A 19,209-nucleotide genomic window follows, 5' to 3' on the forward strand; every position below is an offset into this window, starting at 1 on the left:
TGCGTGTGCCTGGGCAGCGAGGGGGCTGTGCCTGCCGGAGGTTCCCCGTGCCGAGCAGCCGGGCTTCAGGAGGGGGCAGGGGCAGCCTACCAGGTCCCTGTGGGAGCTGCTCAGGGAAGAGAGATGTGTGCCTGCGTGGTGATTGAAGGGAACCCAGAATCGTGTTAGTGCTTTTGTTTGTGAGGCTGTGTGGGATCCCCTGGGGCGTTGGGTTTAGGTCGCTGCAGCCATGGCAAACCCAGAGAGAAGTCCTGACCCCGTGTCGGGGGACACCGCCTCAGGACACCGCGGCTGCGGTGCTACAGCAATCCCCTGCGAGCTGCCTGGGGGAAAATGTAACAGTGTGGGAGCCTCTGCACTGCCAGGCAATGGAGAATACTGGAAGTGGTGGTAGCTCACTGTACTCCTTGACAAGTGGGCGAAGCAAAGAAACTTTCAAAATTCCTCACAGACGCTAATTATACCCCAATTGTATGAAAATATTGTAGCAGGTGAGGCCTAAGGGATGGGTCACTTGGGATGTCAGCTTGCACTGATATGGACTTGCTGATCTTAAAGGTCCCTTCCGGCCTTAAAGATTCTGTGATTCACTGCTGTGACTCTTAGCTGCGGTAAGTGTAGTGGCTCAAAGGAAGGCAAGGAAGTTGGCAACCAGCTGGTTGGTGTATTCAAAGGGAGAGGAATTCGCTCAGTGTTCCTGCAGGCTTGCTACAGGATTCTTTTGCACATGGGTGTAACTGCAGTAAATACTGTGAAAGAAATGGATTCCGTTCGAGGTCCTTTCAGATGACGCTTGTGAGACCTGAAAACTGCACTGCATTGAAAGTATCTGGAGTGAGAACTCTGAGTATCATTTTTGAAAGATTAAGACATGAACATAATCATAGGGTGCAAGCTATAAAAGACAGCATTTGTTCTATCTCACAAAGTCCTTTATCTATACATTTCTGAATTCATGGGATGCTCTTACTATTTCACCAGATGTCCAGACAAGCCTCCTCTGCCTTGGCATCTGAACACCTTATGCAATAATCATGTCATAAGCTTTGGAAGTTTCAGCCACAAGCACATCTGTTTATCAACCTCAGTGACTGCAGTGGAAAAATGATAAATCTAGCTGCTTAACAGCAAATTGAGCTACATGGAGCTCCAGGCAGGAACCAGACTACAGACACCAGACTACACTTTGAGAACTGAATGTTTTTAATTGAAATGATGAAGCAGGACCAAACTCTTAAACATTCAACACAAAAGTGCTGGAATTAAGTAATTGTTCTGAAACTAAAAGTAACACTGCTTTTGATTCTGCCTGGGATGGTATACCATAAATCTGACTTTCAAAGCCTTCTGTCATAGGCTTTAATTTCTAACTTTGGGATCCATGTTTCTTCATTAAGCAATTCTTGCCTGAACTGATCAACCTGCAGCTTAGACAGTTAGCTGCTTTATCTGAAAGGCAATGTCAGGTTTCATTGTAACCCACCTTCTGATTTCTAGATTGTCTTCTCAAAGCCATCAAAATTTAATTGTAATTCTCTAAAACAGCACTGAGACCATGGGGCTGAAGTGATTCAGCTGTTGGCATTAGCTTGCAAGTGGTTGTTTACATTTAGCTGGAGCAGAGATCACTTCCCAGACAATTACTTTGCACCCCCAATGGCAAATTAAAGGCCACAATATTCTTTTTCCATGTAGTTAGTCAAGTTTATGCATAAATTAATGCCCTTAGCCTATCTCTAAACGTTCATTTGGAAAACTTTCAAGGATACTTTTGTTAGTGGTCCTAATAGCTGGTGATTGAGGTCCATGCAAGTAGCAGAATGTCTTTGTGTTGTAAGTCATCAAAAAATAAACAAGAAGATGGGAATAGAAGTTAAACTTAATAACGTGCTATGAGTGCTCGGGGACAGGGAGCTGAAATTGGTACTAACCTGCAGTAGCATTTTGGAGCAGGCTGAGTAAATTACAATGTATTTTCCCAATTTTTCTTTAAAAGGTACCATAAACAAAGAAAAATACTTGTTATTTTCAAATGTGTGGGATCCTTCCATTGATTGTAATTGGATCAAGACTACAGTGGAGAGCAGCTCCCTAAACTGCCTGGGAGTCTCTTGCAGCATCTTATTTACACAGTGCGGTTTTGTTCTTTATTAGAGAAAATAAAATGACTTGGTGTTATATCTGTAGGTTCAGCTCCACCATGGTCCTGTGAAACTCTCCTGACATATTTATTCTTCCCTAGGTGACAATCATCAGCCAGCTACAAGATTGTGACCATGAGTTTTGTGGAATATGGAGATACGATAAAGGATGGTGACACAGCTATTGTGTTCCTGGGCCACGAGTCCATGTTTCCTGTGAAGGTGCAGCATGGCTCTGTAACACAGACTAAGTATGGGGTCATCAGGCATTCCACAGACCTCATAGGCAAGAAGTATGGCTCCAAAGTGACCTGCAGTAAAGGAGGATGGGTGTTCATTCTTCATCCAACTCCAGAACTGTGGACCATGAATCTCCCGCACAGGACGCAGATTCTGTATTCCACTGACATCTCCATAATCACCATGATGTTGGAACTGAAGCCAGGCTCTATAGTATGTGAATCAGGTAATAATTACTATGTTGAAATCCTTTATTAAGAACTAACACCAACACTTTCATGAGAAAAACAGGGTTTTCTTTATATTTTGCAAAAAGTTGCACTTTCTTCCCACTGTGATACAATTTTCCCTACCCACATGTTGAAGAATTCTATATCATGTGCACACGTTATCAACTGTTTCTTGAAAAATTGGTGCTACCTCGGCATGGAGCCTAATTTATGTGGGTATACCTCTGAGCATGTAAACATTTTCATTTCCCTTTTCTAAAACTGTTGTTAAGTACTTAAAAAACGTTTGTAAATACCTGATTTAAATCAAGATTCAGGCTTTGAATTTGCAGCTTCAGAGGATGTAGTTAGGATAAACTGGTGAAAGAGATTCTGGTGATAGGGTGTTGAACTAATAAGAGAAATAAATTGGCAGTATTTATATATGGCACCGTGTAAGTACAGAAATTTCATTCTTATGCAAAATCACTGATTAAATACAATGGATGATGTGTTCATCACAGGGCTGTGTTTTATTTCTAAACTTGGTTAAATTTATTACAGCTTTCATGATTTTGCTTAATTTGGCAGTAAGGAGTGAAAATTTACATAAATGTTATCTTGGTTACATAGAGTTTATAATAATGTCTTCATAACTTTATTACTACTTGCAGTATGAGGCTTGCTTCATTTGAGAGAATCTCTGTAGTTTGGAGAAATAGCAGCTGAGGTAGTTTGTCCTTGTTTTTTCTGGCTGTTGGAGCATTTTTTGGAGCAGTTTCCTACACCTCCCTCTCAAGCATAGATATGGCAAAGGATCAGCATGATAGGACTGTGATGCACTGTGCTTTCTTACATTTACCATTTCCTGTTCCCACTCATGCATAATTTTGGGCAGCTTTTCAGGCATAATGACCACTTTCCAACACAACTGAGACAGCACTTATCTCTGCACCCAGTTGAGAAGCAGGCAGTGTGTTTAGCTGCTTGCTGTACAGCAGCACTCGAAGCAGGCAAAGCCCTGTGCAGAAACCTCTGATACTGTGAAAATAGCTGGGTCCTGTGAGTTTGATTTGGTTTGCAGGATGATCAGACGTTTTTAGTTTTGTCATGGGAAGTTTCTGTATTCATCAGCTCTTCCCCTCCCTGCTATGTTTAGACAGGATGGGAAAAGTAAACAAAGTTATTTGGGGTCAGGGGGAAGACGTTGGAATTGCTCCATGTCCTGTCTCACTCAGGCTAGTCAAATGTACAGAGCTGTATATAAAATATTTTCAGTAGTGTCAAAGGTGCTTAGAGAGGATGAAAATGTTTAATCTCTTGCTTAACAGCTAAGAAATGGAAGCACTTGATGATTTCCAAAAATGTTGTGAGTCAAAAGTCATAGCCACAAATCAATCCTTTTTGCTAAGGGGAAGCTGTCCCCAGGTTCATGTTAATGTTTGTACTGACATTGTATTGCAACTTCAGCTTTCCAGGCAAAGTGAACACTTTTACAGCTATAGCTATGCTTGCATTGCTTGCAAGGTTCACTGTTCACAAAGAAAGGAAAGAAGAAAGAATACTACAATAAATCCATCTGGCTAACCTTGAAGCAAGAGACCTTACTGCAGATTTACTGTGAATTAAAAACTTGACAGGTATTGACAACTGGAGCCTGCAGTGTGGAGATGTAGCCTGATGTAGTGCCTGCTTTGTGGTGATGTAGCCTGCTTTGGTGCCATCCTAAATTCTGTGGTGTTTAGTGATCCAAAGTCATTAGCTCTAGATCAGCCTTGTGTGGGCTAGACAGAACCAGCCCAATGGTGATGAGTAGAAACAAGACAGGAAATCTGGTATGTAAAACTTGAGTCTGCTTCCTGCTGGTGCCAAGTTTAGGAGTATTTTAAGCATTAATTAGCACAGAGGTCTACATTTTTTGTTATTTGAACTTAGATATACAGTTGCTGTATGAATTGGCAAAGCAGGCTCTGTACAACATGCTGAGCTCTTTTCCTCTTGTCTTACTAACTCAGCTGTAGAGGTGTGTCCTGGATTTAGCCATTGTAAGCTAGCAGAATTTTGAATTGGTCTCCTTAACTGTGAGAAGAAGTGATTGAAAAAGTAAGAGGAAATACCCTCTGTGTCGTGTTGAAATACTGTGAATGTAAATAATCTTCTGCATGTGATTATAAAAATGGAGTAGAATAACCAGAAGGATTAATTATATAGTTTAAATTGATTAGTCATTATTTGTCCTAAAAGATACAAACATATTAATATAGTTTTTACTATGTTTAATGATCTTAAATAAACACATAAAGAGCAAGCTTGTCAGCAGCACATGCATAATTAAAATGACCCAGGCATGCTCTGTTGAGGAGGCTACAAGGACACTCTGCATCTACCTGATGTTTCATGACAGAGGTGTAGGAATATGATCCTTTTTCTGTCTTCTGCTAATTTCTAATTTATAAAGTATGTTGAGTTTTAAAACTGTTAGCACTGTTACTAGAGCTAAGATATTTTTAAAATATGGGTCCCTGCTCTAAGAAATTCCATACTTGGATACAGTTTTTAACAGCCTTATCTTTCCAAAATTATGGTACTCAAAATAGCTGCTTAAATATCTGCTGTGAGTGGCCCAATAGTATGAAAGTTTCATTCCTGTCAGGTAACTAATAATCCCATTTGTGTTTATTGCATGTGCAGCAATGCCTAGATAAAGGAAAAGGCTAAATCTTTCTCTTCTGTCTCACCCCACTCTCCAAATCATCAACTTCCCAGGCTAGGCTCTCTGTAGGATAGTTCCATTTGACAACTGGTTTTGAAGGGTTCACGTTTATTTTTAATACTATACTGGAACCAATATGAAACCTTTAAAATATTTTTTCCAAGCAAAATCCTTTTCTTTCCAGTCCCCACACCAAGGCTTTTTACTGGTCTCTCTCCATGGTGAGATGTAAAAGAGTGCCTGTCTTAATAGTACAGCATGTGAAATCTCATTTAATCTGATAAATCTCAGAAATATTTTGGCTTCAATGGAGTATAATATTTAGACAAAACATAATTTAGTCAAAAGTGCTTTAACCACCATCCCAGTGATCCTTCAGCATTCACAAAATCAGACTCACGTGAGCAAAAACGTTAATTGGATTTTTTGTTTCCCTTCAGCTAAATCCCAAATTAAAAATTGCTAAACCCTATTCATTGCTGCACAGCAAAGGGTTTCTGAGCTGAGGGACTGGATTTCTGAAGGCTGAGAGCAGTGTTCTGGGTTCTCATGGTTTCTCAGAGAAGGAGTAATAGGAGCTGCCACCCAGCCTTACCCTAGAGCTTCTCAAAAACAATTATGAAATTTTCAGACTCACAGCCTGGGTATAGATTTTGTTAAAGAGTACACCCATAAAAAATTAATGAGGACTTAATGATTAATGGATACTTAATAAATGATTAAGAGTTTATTGTGGAGTCCCAGCAAGTCAGCTGTATGCTTATGACTCTTCTGAAGTGCTTATAGACTTTTTGACAAATACTGCTCCTGTCTTCATTATTTTTGTGTCATAAGTACATCTAAATTGTTTGCAGCTCTGTTTTTAGTGTAAAGTACAGATCAAAGTTAATTCGATTCTGGAATGTGCCCAAACTAATTATGTCTGTGTTTTATAATGTCTCCCTTATCTACCTTTTAGCAGCTGTTCAGGTTAGAGTGGGAGAAGAATTAGAAACCCTGATCCTTGTATAGCACCTCTTGAAGTATTAGGGAGGCCTCATCAGTACAAATGTCATAAACCACAACATTTCTTGCCACACCAAAGCACTGAACTGGTGCTGGGGCCCCAACAGAGGGGCGGTAGTAAAGATGTGGATCCATTGGAACAAGTCCAGAGGAGGCCATGAGGATGAGCAGGGGGCTGGAGCATTTTCCCTATGGAGACAGGCTGGACTTGTTCAGCCTGGAGAAGAGAAGGCTCCAGGGAGATCTTATAGCATCTTCCAATACCTAAAGGAGCTGCAAGAGAGCTGGGGAGAAGGAATTATACAAGGGCATGAGGTGATAGGACAAGGGGTAATAGGTTTAAATTGAAAGATGTGTTAGGAGGAGACCCATTACTGTGAAGGTGCTGAAGCCCTGGCACAGACTGCCCAGAAAAGCAGTGGATGCCCCATCCCTGGCGGTGTTGAAGCCCAGACTGGATGGGTTTTGAGCAACCTGGTCTAGTGGAAAGGTGTCCCTGCCCCAGACAGGTGGGTTGGAACTAAAGAATCTTCAAACATCGTTAATTCCAAACCATTCTGTGAGTCTGTGATGATTCTATGAACCAAATCTCTGACCACATGAGGCATCACTGTAATGTATTCAGACTTGTGGCTGTCATTAGCTGATGAGGAATGCTGTTCATACCCCAAAGTATTTGTTTTCAGACTTTCTGGACTCACTTTGATCTTGTAATTTCACCTGACCACCAAGTACGCTTCTTGTGCAGCTCTGAACCTAACCCTGTTGTTAACCATATTGTGTCCATTCTGTAGAAGATTCCTTCCTAAAAAATTCAGACTTTTGAATCTATAAGGAAAATGTATTTCTTCTCTTGAATCTCTAAAGAAAAATCAATTCTTCATATTCTTTTGTAGGCAGTGCCAGCCTTGAAAACCTCCCTACTACCCTTCCCTCAGCTTCTCAGTCTTGTCAGTGAGCAGTGGCCCTCTCTGACCTCCAGCCTGCTGCCTAGAATTAAAATGCCTGCTTCAGCATGGTGTCCATGACACATAGGCAGATAAGCTAATTTTCTGTCATGGGAACTTCTTGACTGCAAAGTGAACTTTTTTTATTAGGTGTTTTCTCTTTCATCCATCAGTTCAACTCCTTGAAATTCTCTCCCTCCGTCTCTTCCTTCTGTCTGTCCCTGCTCCTCCTGTGTCTTACCTCTGTTACTGTGATTATGACCCTTGACTATCTTCCCAGGAAGATATTTGGGTTAATTTCCATCAAATGCTTAACATCTTTTCATGTATTCATTATAAGTCATTACACAAACTTGTCATGTAGAGTGAGCAGTCTTTCTGTTCAGTCTTTCTGTTTCTTGACAAATTTTAGCTGTGGAGTTGTTAGCTCTGTCTTAAGGTTAATTTTCCCTTGGTTTTGAGGCTCCTTCCGTTCTCATGGCTGATTCATGACCTATCTTACTATTTGCTAGGACTAAGTGGTGTAGCTAGGAGACAAATAGAGCAACACTGTCATTGTTTTGTTGTATTTACGCATTTCAGAATATCTTAGGTAGCCAAATTATGCATCAGAAGCTTAAGCTCTCCTAAAATGTTACTAGATATTTTAGAGACCCAGTAGTAAATAGCACTTTGCATGCTTTTCTTTTTTTTTCCTGTTTCCAAGCAATATGAACCTTTTTATGCACTTAAGAGCTTATTCAGCTTTATTCCAAAATGCTTTTGCTTACACACAGCTGTACACATCTATAAATTCTAAATGACAATTTGTAGCTCCTTTTTTAAAAAGAAGCACCACGTTGAGAAACTTCTAGGGAAGACAAGCCAAGTAATAGCCTGCAAAGAGAAAATGTAGTGGAGCACAGAATCAGGTCACTTATATTTATGGCATGGGTAGGATTCCAGGAGATTAGACAAATACCCTTTGCAATAAGGAAACCAGACTAACAGAAAACAGTGTAAAATGTACTTTGTATCTTATATCAGTTAAGTGCTGTGATGCTGTGGTGACTCTCAATCTTGGCAGTATTCTGTGCTGAAATAACGTGCTTTATTTTTGAACAGCTCAGATATTGTCCACTTCAACTTTTGAGAAGGTGAGAAGTTGTTTTACCATGGTCATTGTTTCAAGATGGCTGAGGTGTGTGGAGGCTTCTCTGTGGAAACCCTGTCACTTGAATAAGCAGAGAGTGAGAAGAACAGATCTCTTGGAAGTCAGGGCAGTTGAAAAGTTCATCTCATCAATACTTGCTTGTCTCCAAATCAGAAGGAGCAATCAGTAGGTGCTGAGCTAGAGTGTTTTATACAGATGTCCACTTGCTAGGACTGAAATCCTGAAACTGCAGTATTCTGCTTGTTTTGGGAGAGGGGCAAAACCACTCCCCTAGACCTTATATGTATCAGAGAAGGAGGATGTCATGTGCTTGAGCTCAAGAAGAAGGAAAGAATACTGCATTAGTGTGCAGGGCCATTAGCCATTACCTAAATCATGGGTGTAACACAGGAGATTAATTCCTGCCTCTGGACTGAAGTGGAGCCCATTCCTGGTTCACTCTGTGCTGATCCTGCACAATGCTGCCTCCTCAGATGTTGAGCCTTGAGTGTGGCATATTGGGGCCCCTGCAGTGTCTCATTAAATGCCTGCAATGCAGATGTCTGCTTTTTGACTAAGATGCTTGAGATCACAGAACAGTCAATGTAAAGGAGCATCACATTTTCCAAGTGAAAATTAGCAATGACATAAGTGCTCACCTAAATGAGCTCTAAAGCAGCAGCTGTGCTGTTAAGGTTGTCATCAGTACAGTTTGCATTGTTGTTGTTTTACTTCTCTTCTGTAGAGTCCATTCATGATTAAAACATGGTAGTCAAGTGGGCATTGTCCTGTGGTAGAGAGCAAACAGTTTATAAGGCTATTTATTGTGCAGGCTGTCAGAAAGGGAGCATCCTGGTGTAAAAATTAAAAGTTAATTTTTCTAGTTGTCTTACCTTCTGCTTTCTAGGGCATATCAGGAACACAGACATTTCACTGCACCTCTGTGAAAAAGAAAATCCACTGGAGTTTTTCCAGTTCTGATCTTGCCTCTTCTGATACAAAATGTTAATTTTTGAGTATCCAGTTTTTTGGTTCAGGTAATTTGTATACAGGTAATTCAAGTATGCTATTTCTGGTTTGGTAGCATTCTACTATGCTTGCAGTAGTACTCCTCAGGTTTTGTTGCTGCCCTGACTGATACTGTATCATGCTAGGATACATTTCATTTCCCAAGGAAACCTGTACAAAACTAGAACGTACTCCAAACTGGTGCCTAAGACTCTTTGAGTCATATTTTGCTTTTTAGTAGTGATTTTGAAATAAGGACAAAAAGAAATTGAGATGGTTGCAGGAGGACAAAAATGTTGAATGTTGCACCTTTGTGGGGAAGAAGGTGGATATAAAAATTTATTTCTCCTTTACAACATCACAAAAACAGAGGGTTGAACCTCTGCCTTGTGCAGACAGTGCTGATTGGGCTTTAGGGCTTGTGGTAGGTCTGGACTCATGCCAGACTCATATTAATGGATCACATCAAATGTGCTGATCTATTGGGCACATGAGAGTTAAGGGTCATCATCATGTCACATGTCTGGGTTCAGAATATATTTTCTAGGAGAGATTTTTACAATAGTGGGTGATTCATAACCATCTTGTTTCCTGCAGTTTTGAGAGTGTTGTCACAGAGAAGACAGGCAGCATCTTCAGAAATACTCCCATTAATAATACTAGTGTGATGGAATTTGATATGTTAAAATGTGATACATATGTATTGTTCTCATGTTTGTGGTAGCCAGTCAACAATAAATAATTCCTGGCAACCTTGTTTAACAAAAGCTCTGTCTGTAATACGCCTGCAAGTTGTGACTTCCAGTATCTTGGTTTTAGTTCAGGGTTTGGCTTGGAGTGTTTGTGAATAAAAGAAGAGTTTTGGAAAAGAAGCCAAAAAATCTTAATGAGTTTTCCTATGGAAGAGACAAACGGTATCTTCTGTGGTGTTTTTAAGAGCAGATTTAAAAGGAAAGTGATTAAAAATGTAAAAGAATATGAACAAGGAAACTGGATACATGCACAAGCTGCCTCGCTCTTCTGCTTACAGCCCAGGCTTGTTCAGTCTTTCAGATTAGCAGGGAGAGATGCAGAAAGTGTGCAGCACTACACATTTGAGAGGTACAATAATTAAATTTCCTCATTTTACAATAGTTCTCAGTAGTGTAATCCTCCCTTTTGGCATGAAATGCAAAGGCAGAATTTCAGTCTTTAGCATCCTGGGAGCAATAGTCCCCTGCTTTTGTCATTAAAAACCTATCAATGGAATACTATTTCTTTGTTATGCACATACATCGAGTTTTCACAACCACATGGCTTCTGTGCTACCGTTACTCCTTTGACCAGGGAAAAGTTCACTTTGACATTTAGATCCTTCGAGTGCTGTGACAGGATGGCTTTTGCCGTATGCACGTGTAGGTGTGTTTTGCTTTTTCTTTGTTTTATTTTAATACCACCTTGAATGCCTGTACTTTCACTTTATAAAATGCATGTGTGTAAATGTTTCTCTCTTGTCTTGGACCCCTCTGAAGCCAGTGCTAAAATCTGCGGCCCCTCCATCCCTCCCTGTGTGCTGTGCCGTGCTGAAGCTGCGGCCGGTGCCCGTGTGCCCGCTGGGGTCAGAGCCCTCTCTCTCCCAGGGGAGCAGGGGAGCGGTGCCGATCCCGCCGTGCAGCCGCCTGATCCGCTGGCAAACACGGGCCCTGAGCTCTGTTTACAGTCTGAATGTGCCCCCTTTCAGAGCTGTCGGATTAAATACAGTGCCACAGCAGTGTTCCTCCCCTTATGTGACTAGAGGGCAAGAACCTGGGATCTGCCGGTGAACTCAGACTTCCTGGCTGATTATGGAAAGTACTGCGCCAATTAAGCGGCTGTACCAGCCCCTGTGCCCCCTAATTAATTTCCTTTCTACTTGTTTCTGAGCTGCTGTACTTCAGATTCTGTCCTTTATATGTTTTTTTTAAGATTTATGCTAGCTGAAAGGACTTGCCTCAGGCTGGACAGTCATTGAAAATAGCTAGAAATAGATTTTATTTCTACAGGAGAAATGTGTTTTAAGCACAGGATTATGAATCAATAAACACAGAGAATTCGGGCTTGCTGTGGGGTTTTGAATTTGGGGGATTACTCCATTAAATGCCACTTGAGTGACTAATTTGCAATGGGAATTGGTATATGGGTGTTTTCTGAAGTGAAAATCTTTGTTATTAGTCATCCATCTATTTAATATGCCAATGGATCATTTAATGTAAGTTTCCTAAATTATCAAACTAAAACAAGAAAAAAATATCTTTGTATTGTCAGTCCCTGCTTGTCTTGTATGTGGTAATTGTAGTTACCTACAATTGATAGATTTTGTTAGACTAAGTTAAGCTTGTGTAGGTGAGTATGTGTGTAAGTGACCTGTGAAAACAGCTGTTTGATCAGTGTGGCTGCAAGGAGCCAAGAGGCCTTGGTTTGGGGTAATAATTCCAGTGGGAGTTGAGGATGTCTCTTAAGAGATCTGTGCAAAGCAAACTATATCCTGAAGGCCATTTGTTTGCATGGATATTAATAGGATTTTCAAGCACAAACCCATACCAACATCTTTTCTTTGTTTAGTAAAGTATAAGGTTTTGAAAATCCGTTAAAATTTGTCTTAATCTCTTTTCACCCTATAAGAGTCTGACACTTTGAAAAAAACCTCTCCAGTTAATTTCCCTGAATTTTTCCTGTTGCATTTACTTCCTCATGTTCTCTAGTAGCAGTTGTTAGGGCTATAGCTGACCCTTGACATTAGTTTCCTCCTCCAGGGAGATAGGACAGATCCTGGGTTTGCCAGATTTTGTAATGAATGCTTTGAGGACCCAGAAGACTGTTTCCTAGGACACCTAGTCCCTCTCTTCTTGTGCAGGAAGGACTGTTCTCTTTCAGGAGCTGAACAAGTGGTTTGTGTTCATTTGAGTTTTGAACGAGTGTTCCAAGCAGGAAGATAAATGCAGAAGTCTTTAGTTCTGATGTTTGCCCCTGACAAACCCAATTTCATGAGTTGTTTGTCTTTCCTAGGTACAGGCAGTGGCTCCCTCTCCCATGCTCTCATCAGGACAGTGGCTCCCACCGGGCACCTGTACACAGTGGAGTTCCACCAGCAAAGGGCTGAGAAGGCGCGGGAGGAGTTTCGGGAGCACGGGGTGGAGCACCTGGTCACTGTGACCAACCAGGATGTCTGCAAAAATGGCTTTGGGGTCTCCAACATTGCAGATGCCGTGTTCCTAGATATTCCATCTCCATGGGAAGCCATAGGACATGCCAAGTCGGCTTTAAAAGCTGAAGGTAACTGTATTTTTTCTCTTTCTGTTCAGGAAGCACTGTGCACATATCTCTGCCTTTGAGCCATACACTAGATGTGCTCCCTTCCCTTGTGTGATCACTGTTCTCAAATGTCAATCTCCAGGCATTTCTAAGGCTATAAAACCTTCAAAAGGCGTCTTCAATTTACAGTGGAAGATTTGAAAGGAGAAGAACAATTTTTTCCTGCAGGCCTGTGAGAACTGCTACAATTAGCATGGGCAGTTTATAAAAACCCCTGTGAACCATTCTCAAGTGCATTTTGCTAGATCTGAGGTGTGTGGGAAGCAGAAATAACAATAAATGCTGAAAGCAAATTTCTTTGGCAATTCAGTGGAAAGGTGTTTGTATAAAAGGTGTTCAGCCTCAGTTCACATCAATCATTGCAGATTTGTACCCATTTAACAGAGCACCCCAATGGTAATGTTAAAAAAAATGTGGTTACACTTAAATAAGCTTGTCAGTTTATGTGCTAAATCTTTGTGATTGGAGCTAGTGAGAAGTTTGCCATTGGATGCAGTGGGAATGGAACATAAAGGATGTTCTAGCTTATGCCAGTTACTCTGGGATTGTGACAGCAAGTGAGAAGTGATGTTGAGATTTTGCACAGATTTCATCACTTTATTATACCTCTTTTCCCTATCAAAAAATAAGCTTCAGTGAATAAATAATTCTTTGATCCTGGAATAAGTTTTAATTAATTTCATAATTGTGTGGATCTGAATTAACTTTTGCCAAATTGCTTCCATCTACAAAAGTGACTTCTCTAATCAAGAGAGCATGGAGTGCTGAACAGTGTCCATGCTGGGACATGAATTTAAAAAAACTTGATTATGTGCCAAGGCCCAGTTCTTTGTTAAAATATATAAATTCATTTTGCAAGTGAATTGCAAAGTCTTCTTGAAATCACAAGATTGAAGCTTGTTCTTTAAGGTCACTGAATGTGCACTGCCTTGCTGAGTCAGGACCAGCCCTGCTGTTGGGCTCAGCTACTACTGATAATTTTCTAGAAAGCTTTGTGATACCCACTAAACACACTTCCTTTAAAAAGTGAATAAATAGAGTCAGCCTTGTTAGCACTCTGTACCTGCAATGGTTACAGCTCAATTTGTAGCAGCTTTCCAGTGTGTCCTGGGGGGGAAGAAAATCACTGCACTGTACAATGCCCTTCCCATGCTCAAATTATCTAATCTAGTGAGCACAACACTCAGCTGACTTCCCAGCTTAGAAGGCGCTGCATTGCGCAGTCCAATTTGAATTATTTAAGTGGTGCATGCTTAGAATACTAAGCAGGGCTGCTTGAACAGTTCCAAGTTTTGAATCCTTGTCTCACTCCAGCATTTGAAATCCTAGAAAATGTAATATAGTCCCAAACTGGCCATACCATCTGGCTATGCTTTTCTGTGCTATGCTACAAGGTTACATCTGCTTAGGCAGTATAAATAATACTTCAAAATCCCACATTTTTGTGTTTGTGGAGTGGCGTCATTCACTTTATGAGCCACTCAAAAGGGGAAGTTGCTGATCCTTGCTGCAGTTTTTGCTGCAACGAGCCTCCCATGTCTGAGATCTGGTACTGATCTAAGGCTCCTCTTTTGGGCAACTTCATACCTGACTAACTGGGTGCATTTTTTAAATTTTGCTATTTTGCATATAAACAAAAACCGGTTTTCATATAAAATATAATTGGTTGTAGTAGTAAAATGTAAAAACTTAGACACTTTCCTGTTTTATCCTGAGTCATGTGGGTAGTTTTGTTGTGGTTTTTTTACTGCTGTTAAATCTAAAATATGGCAGAAGGTTATCTGTAGCTGCTTCCCTTTTCCTACCACAGGCAGATAATTTAATAGTGCTCCTTTGTTTTGTTTTCAAAGAGTTAAACCTCTTCTGCAGTACAGCCTGTGCACATTCTGCTGTTATTGAACCCCATTCCAGGGTTGGTGTAGTGATAAAGCATCACTGCAGGAAATGAGTTCTACTCTTTTCTGTCCACACCCTCTCTCTCAAGACAGGGTCACATTTGAACCATTCACACTGTGGGTTTTGTTGTGATGTGCCCTGCAAATGTCACAGCTGTACTGCCAGATAGTGGTAATTTAGTCCCTGAAGTCTTAAGGTACTTTGAATTAAATGAGAACAAAGCAAATTCTATATATAGCATTAGCTACTCTCTTCCTTAAAACCTCAATACTCACAACAGAGTTCAACTGAGGAGATATGGGAGAGTTCTCAGCCTTAACAAAACCTTATCAGATCAGTGTTTTCTCTTCCACTTCAGCTCAAGGTCCTGAATAGTTGCTGCTCTTAGTAGGCTGAGTGTTAATGATCCTGTTTGCAGAGTGCAATTATCACTGACGTTATGCCTTGCAGGATGCTGTAAATGCACTGCTTGGAGCAGCTTGGCCTCCCCTTTAAAGCACTGCCAGCCTCTGAAGAGCTGAACAAATAGAATGGCACAGTAGCTTTGTGACTGGAAGGTTCTTGTTCTCTGGTGATGCTTCAGGTTTGCATCTCAGCTGCATCCTTTTGTGCTGATGTCACCAGTCACACTTCCAGCAGAAAAGCTGCTTGTGGCATCTCTGAGGCACTGCTGCACTGCAGAACTTCCTTTCATTTCCAGACCTGCACTGTTTTTCTTCTGCAGCATCTGCTGATTAATGCTTTTCTGTTGTCATAGCTGCTGTTCCCAATATCTGACCTTGGTGGTTTTTGCAAAGTTGATGTTAACCCCTTCAGGCTAAAATTTTAAAAATTTGGAAAATGAGAAAATTATGAGGTAACAAAAATATCCTCAATATTCTACAGTTCTTAAATGCCCTGAAACTTTTGACTCACAGTCATTTCTCAGCTGAATACTGTAGTGCTTTGAATATAATTCTGCACCCACCTACTCTACTCTCATAAATACTGTCTATTTCTTCCAAAGCTGTGGAAGATGAGGGAGAAACCCACTGGTACAATAATTTTCATACAGATTTTAAATTTTCAGGTAGGGGGATGGAAAATTACAGCCATGTATTAGGGTGGATTAGCCTCTTATATTTTAAGTTGCTCCTTATGGTGTTTAACAGTCTGAGTCACAAAATTATTAAAACCACCTCTCTTTTATTTCCTTTCTTTCTTTAAAGATTTTACTCTTTAATTCAGATTTTCCATTCCCTCTGAAGCATCGTAAAGCCCCTAAACTGTGAGTTTATCAAACTGTGATCCTTGAAAACAGCTAAATCAGGTAACATGGTGCTGTTAATTCTCCCCCCAAAACTCTGCAGATAAAGTTCACTTTGAACATCTCCCTCTTTGGGCCTCTGCACTTCCATGTCCATGTAGGAAGCCTCACTGGCTATTTTCCTTGAGCTCCAGAGGTTATTCATGATCCCAGTTTTAAACTACCCAGGTATGGCTTTGAGGCACAGCTTCTGTCCCTCACCATGTGAAGGACTTGGACTCCTAATTCATCCCTAGCTTGGGTCTGTCAGGGCTTGGTAGGTCTGGTGCACACAGTGGGCCTGCCTGAAATACAAGTGATTCTTTCACGTGTAGAGAGTCAAGCAGAAGGATTCCTGCATCAAAATCCTCACTGGACAGCCAAAGCTACTGGCTTTGACACAGTATGAAGGAAATAGTTTGAGATTAAAGGATCACTAAAGAAAGTTGTTAGGTTTTCTTCCCCAGTATGGAGCCGACTGATTCTTTAATTTCCTTGTTACATGCTTTTACCAGCCCATAATAATGAGCAGGAATAAATTCCTTTTGAATGATGCACCTACAAGTGCAGAGGTTAAGGTCACATTTGCAGAAAATCACATCAAGCTCCTATTAATGAGCTGGCAAGTGATTTGGAGAAAATTCTCTTCTCTGAATCAAGAAACATCATTTAATTTCTTCCAACAGCCAAATCCTCTAATTTCACTTGTCAGGGAAGCTACATCAAATCGCCCACGAGCGCACGCACTTAAAGGACATTCTGTCCCCTTTTGCAGAGACAATATTTTAGTCACAGAGTAAATGCCACAGTGATGCTGCTCAGTGACTCTCCTGCCTCACCCCTACACAATGATAATGCCTGTGTGGTTTTTTTTTTCTTCCTTGAGATCTTTGTAATGTAATCTTCCAGTTATGACAATGCATTGAAGTCCCAAACCCAAGCTGTGTTCTCTTGCTAGAGGTAAAAACGTTGTGCTGTATTCTTTATGTCACAGAATCATTCTAAAAATTACTGGCCATTTTCCCTAAAACTTATGGTGCTGCGCTACATGTGCATCATCTGAATAATACTGAAATGATGAAAGAACCTCTCAGAGCACTTGTAACACATACAATAACCTACAAAAATAAGAGCACATTTCTTGGACTTGTTTTCTGTATCATAAGCACACACTGGAGTTCTTGTCAATAATAGCACTGAGATTTTCCACACTTGAAACCTAATGCACTTAATCGCTAAACAGAACTGGTAGAGATGTTAGTTCTTGCTCAGACAAACCATAAACAAAATTGTTTGTTAGAGTTGCACAGGAATATTCTGGCAACTTTTGAGGCACTGGCTTCTTGTAGAGATGCAATGGTGGGTCCCTCAATTACCAATTAGATAAAGTCTGTTGAAAATGTACAGTACTGTGTGGATGAAAATCTTCCGCTTCTCTCTTCCCTTAAGCTCACTTTTCTAATCATTCCAGTCAGAGTTGTACTTCCATTTTCATGTCCTCTCAACCCTGTTGCTGGTTACAATGACTGCCAGGACTGTGTGGGCTTGTTCCAGGTTATGGATTCAGGACATTTAACCTCTCCATTAATGCTTCAAACTAACTCACTCCCTGTAAAACTGAAGGTAGAAAAAAACTTAAGTCTTTCATACAGTCTCATTATTCTCTTCTCCTCAACTGTAGCACTTGTCAGATGCATTATACATGAATAAACACATTTTTAGACAGCGCTTGAGATCAAAAAGCTCACACAGCTTCCCAATGTGAACAGGATTAATCTCTCATAATTACTATATCAATTTATGATGACACACAGATCTCATTAACCAAATTTAGGAACGGTAGCTCTCCTTGAAGGAGAGCTCTGAAAGAACACAAACCCAATTTGTACAAAAAAGTTTCCATTCAGATGTTTTCACTGCTCTCTAGTCTAGTCCATCCCTTTGTGATCCACAGACAGAGCAATGTGCCCCAGGGAGGAGAGGGGGGGAGTTCATGTCTTTTCTTCATTCACTAAGGAATCCTTGGCAGGGCAAAACAAAGCAGTGCATATTCAAGTCCTTTAAACCCTAGAAGCCTCTTGGTGTCTAAAGGACAAGAGGGCTCTCAAAGAGTCTGAGAACTGTGAGTGCTGAAATCTAGATTTATATTTGTTTGGTGATTGTGACAGAGGGGGTGTTGCCTAGCTGGTAGTCCAGCTGGGTACAGAGGGCAGCCCTCAGAGTGCAGAATTCAGAAGCATCTGCTCTGTTCAAGATGACAATGTCTCTGCTCCTGGGACAGATAAGCACATCCTTCTGAGTGCTGGTTTTCTACTTTCTTTTTTGCTGGTCTAAACACACCACAGGAATTGAAACTTCCAAATGGTTCTATTTTAGACAGCCTCTCGCAGTCTGCAACTGCAATTTCATTTTTGCCTTCCAGCCTTCTGCTAACTGTAGCTTTCCAATCTTCACTCCTAATAGCTGCTTAATCACATAATTCCAGCCTGTAGCTGCAAGTCAGATCTGGCCTGCCTGATGGTACAGGAAAAAGCAGAGGGGACTCCTCTCCCACTTGTTACGATCTGTAAGGACAGATGCTTGATGAGTTTGCTTCTAAGCCCTTTGTAGGTGTATTTATTTGGGAGGGATGTATAAAGATAACGAGAAATATAGGCATGAAAGGGGAAAACAAAATTGACAGAACTATTAAAACCCATTGAATGGTCTCAGGTAGATGGAATACCAGCAGTTCACTGTTTTCTCATCTTTCACACCTGAGAAACTTCCAGCAGTGCAGGAAGTAAAGTAATATTTTTTGTGCTTGCCTTCTGGATATTTGCTACTGCAAGCAAGAGCTTTCTTCCTTATTAAACAGCTTGAAAGCCTGTTTTCTGTAACCCTACTTCCCCCAGCAGTTGTGAGGAGGCAGCCTGATAAATCTTCACCAAGTTTGGTGTTGACGTGCTGTGCTCAGCTGACCAGCCCCAGGCAAGAGGAAGGGTGCTCTGCCTTTAATTGAAGGCTTGACAAGAACTGTAGGTGGCTTTGCAGCTTGTATGGCAACAGCTGTGTGCAGGCTTTGAGTTTTTGACTGTAAATCCAGAGCATGTGACTTCAAAAGCCTAAACGTATCTTCAACCCTTAGAGTCAGAAAAAATAAGAACAGACTTACTGTAAATGTAAATATATTTTGCTTTCTTTATTGCAATATAAAACCTCAAAACCAAAAAGCCTGAATGAAGTAGTAGTCTCTGGTCTCTCAGATTCTTGCTTTGCAGACAAAGAGTTATTGTGAGCTGACATTTAGTTAAGTCAGACATT

General features: G+C 40.8%; 1 protein-coding gene across 1 annotated transcript in view; it reads left to right on the plus strand.

Moving 5' to 3' along the window:
* The first annotated feature begins 314 nt into the window (after positions 1-314).
* Positions 315-19,209, plus strand: part of TRMT61A (tRNA methyltransferase 61A) — a 22,047-nt gene continuing 3,152 nt past the window's right edge. Inside the window, exons 1-3 of the mRNA XM_005417904.2 lie at positions 315-491; positions 2,243-2,607; positions 12,420-12,686. Of these exons, the coding sequence (XP_005417961.1) occupies positions 2,277-2,607; positions 12,420-12,686 (598 nt within the window). The 5' untranslated portion in view covers positions 315-491; positions 2,243-2,276. The remainder of the gene's footprint in view (positions 492-2,242; positions 2,608-12,419; positions 12,687-19,209) is intronic.

Source organism: Geospiza fortis, unplaced genomic scaffold (assembly GCF_000277835.1).
Source record: "Geospiza fortis unplaced genomic scaffold, GeoFor_1.0 scaffold23, whole genome shotgun sequence".
Classification (NCBI taxonomy): domain Eukaryota; kingdom Metazoa; phylum Chordata; class Aves; order Passeriformes; family Thraupidae; genus Geospiza; species Geospiza fortis.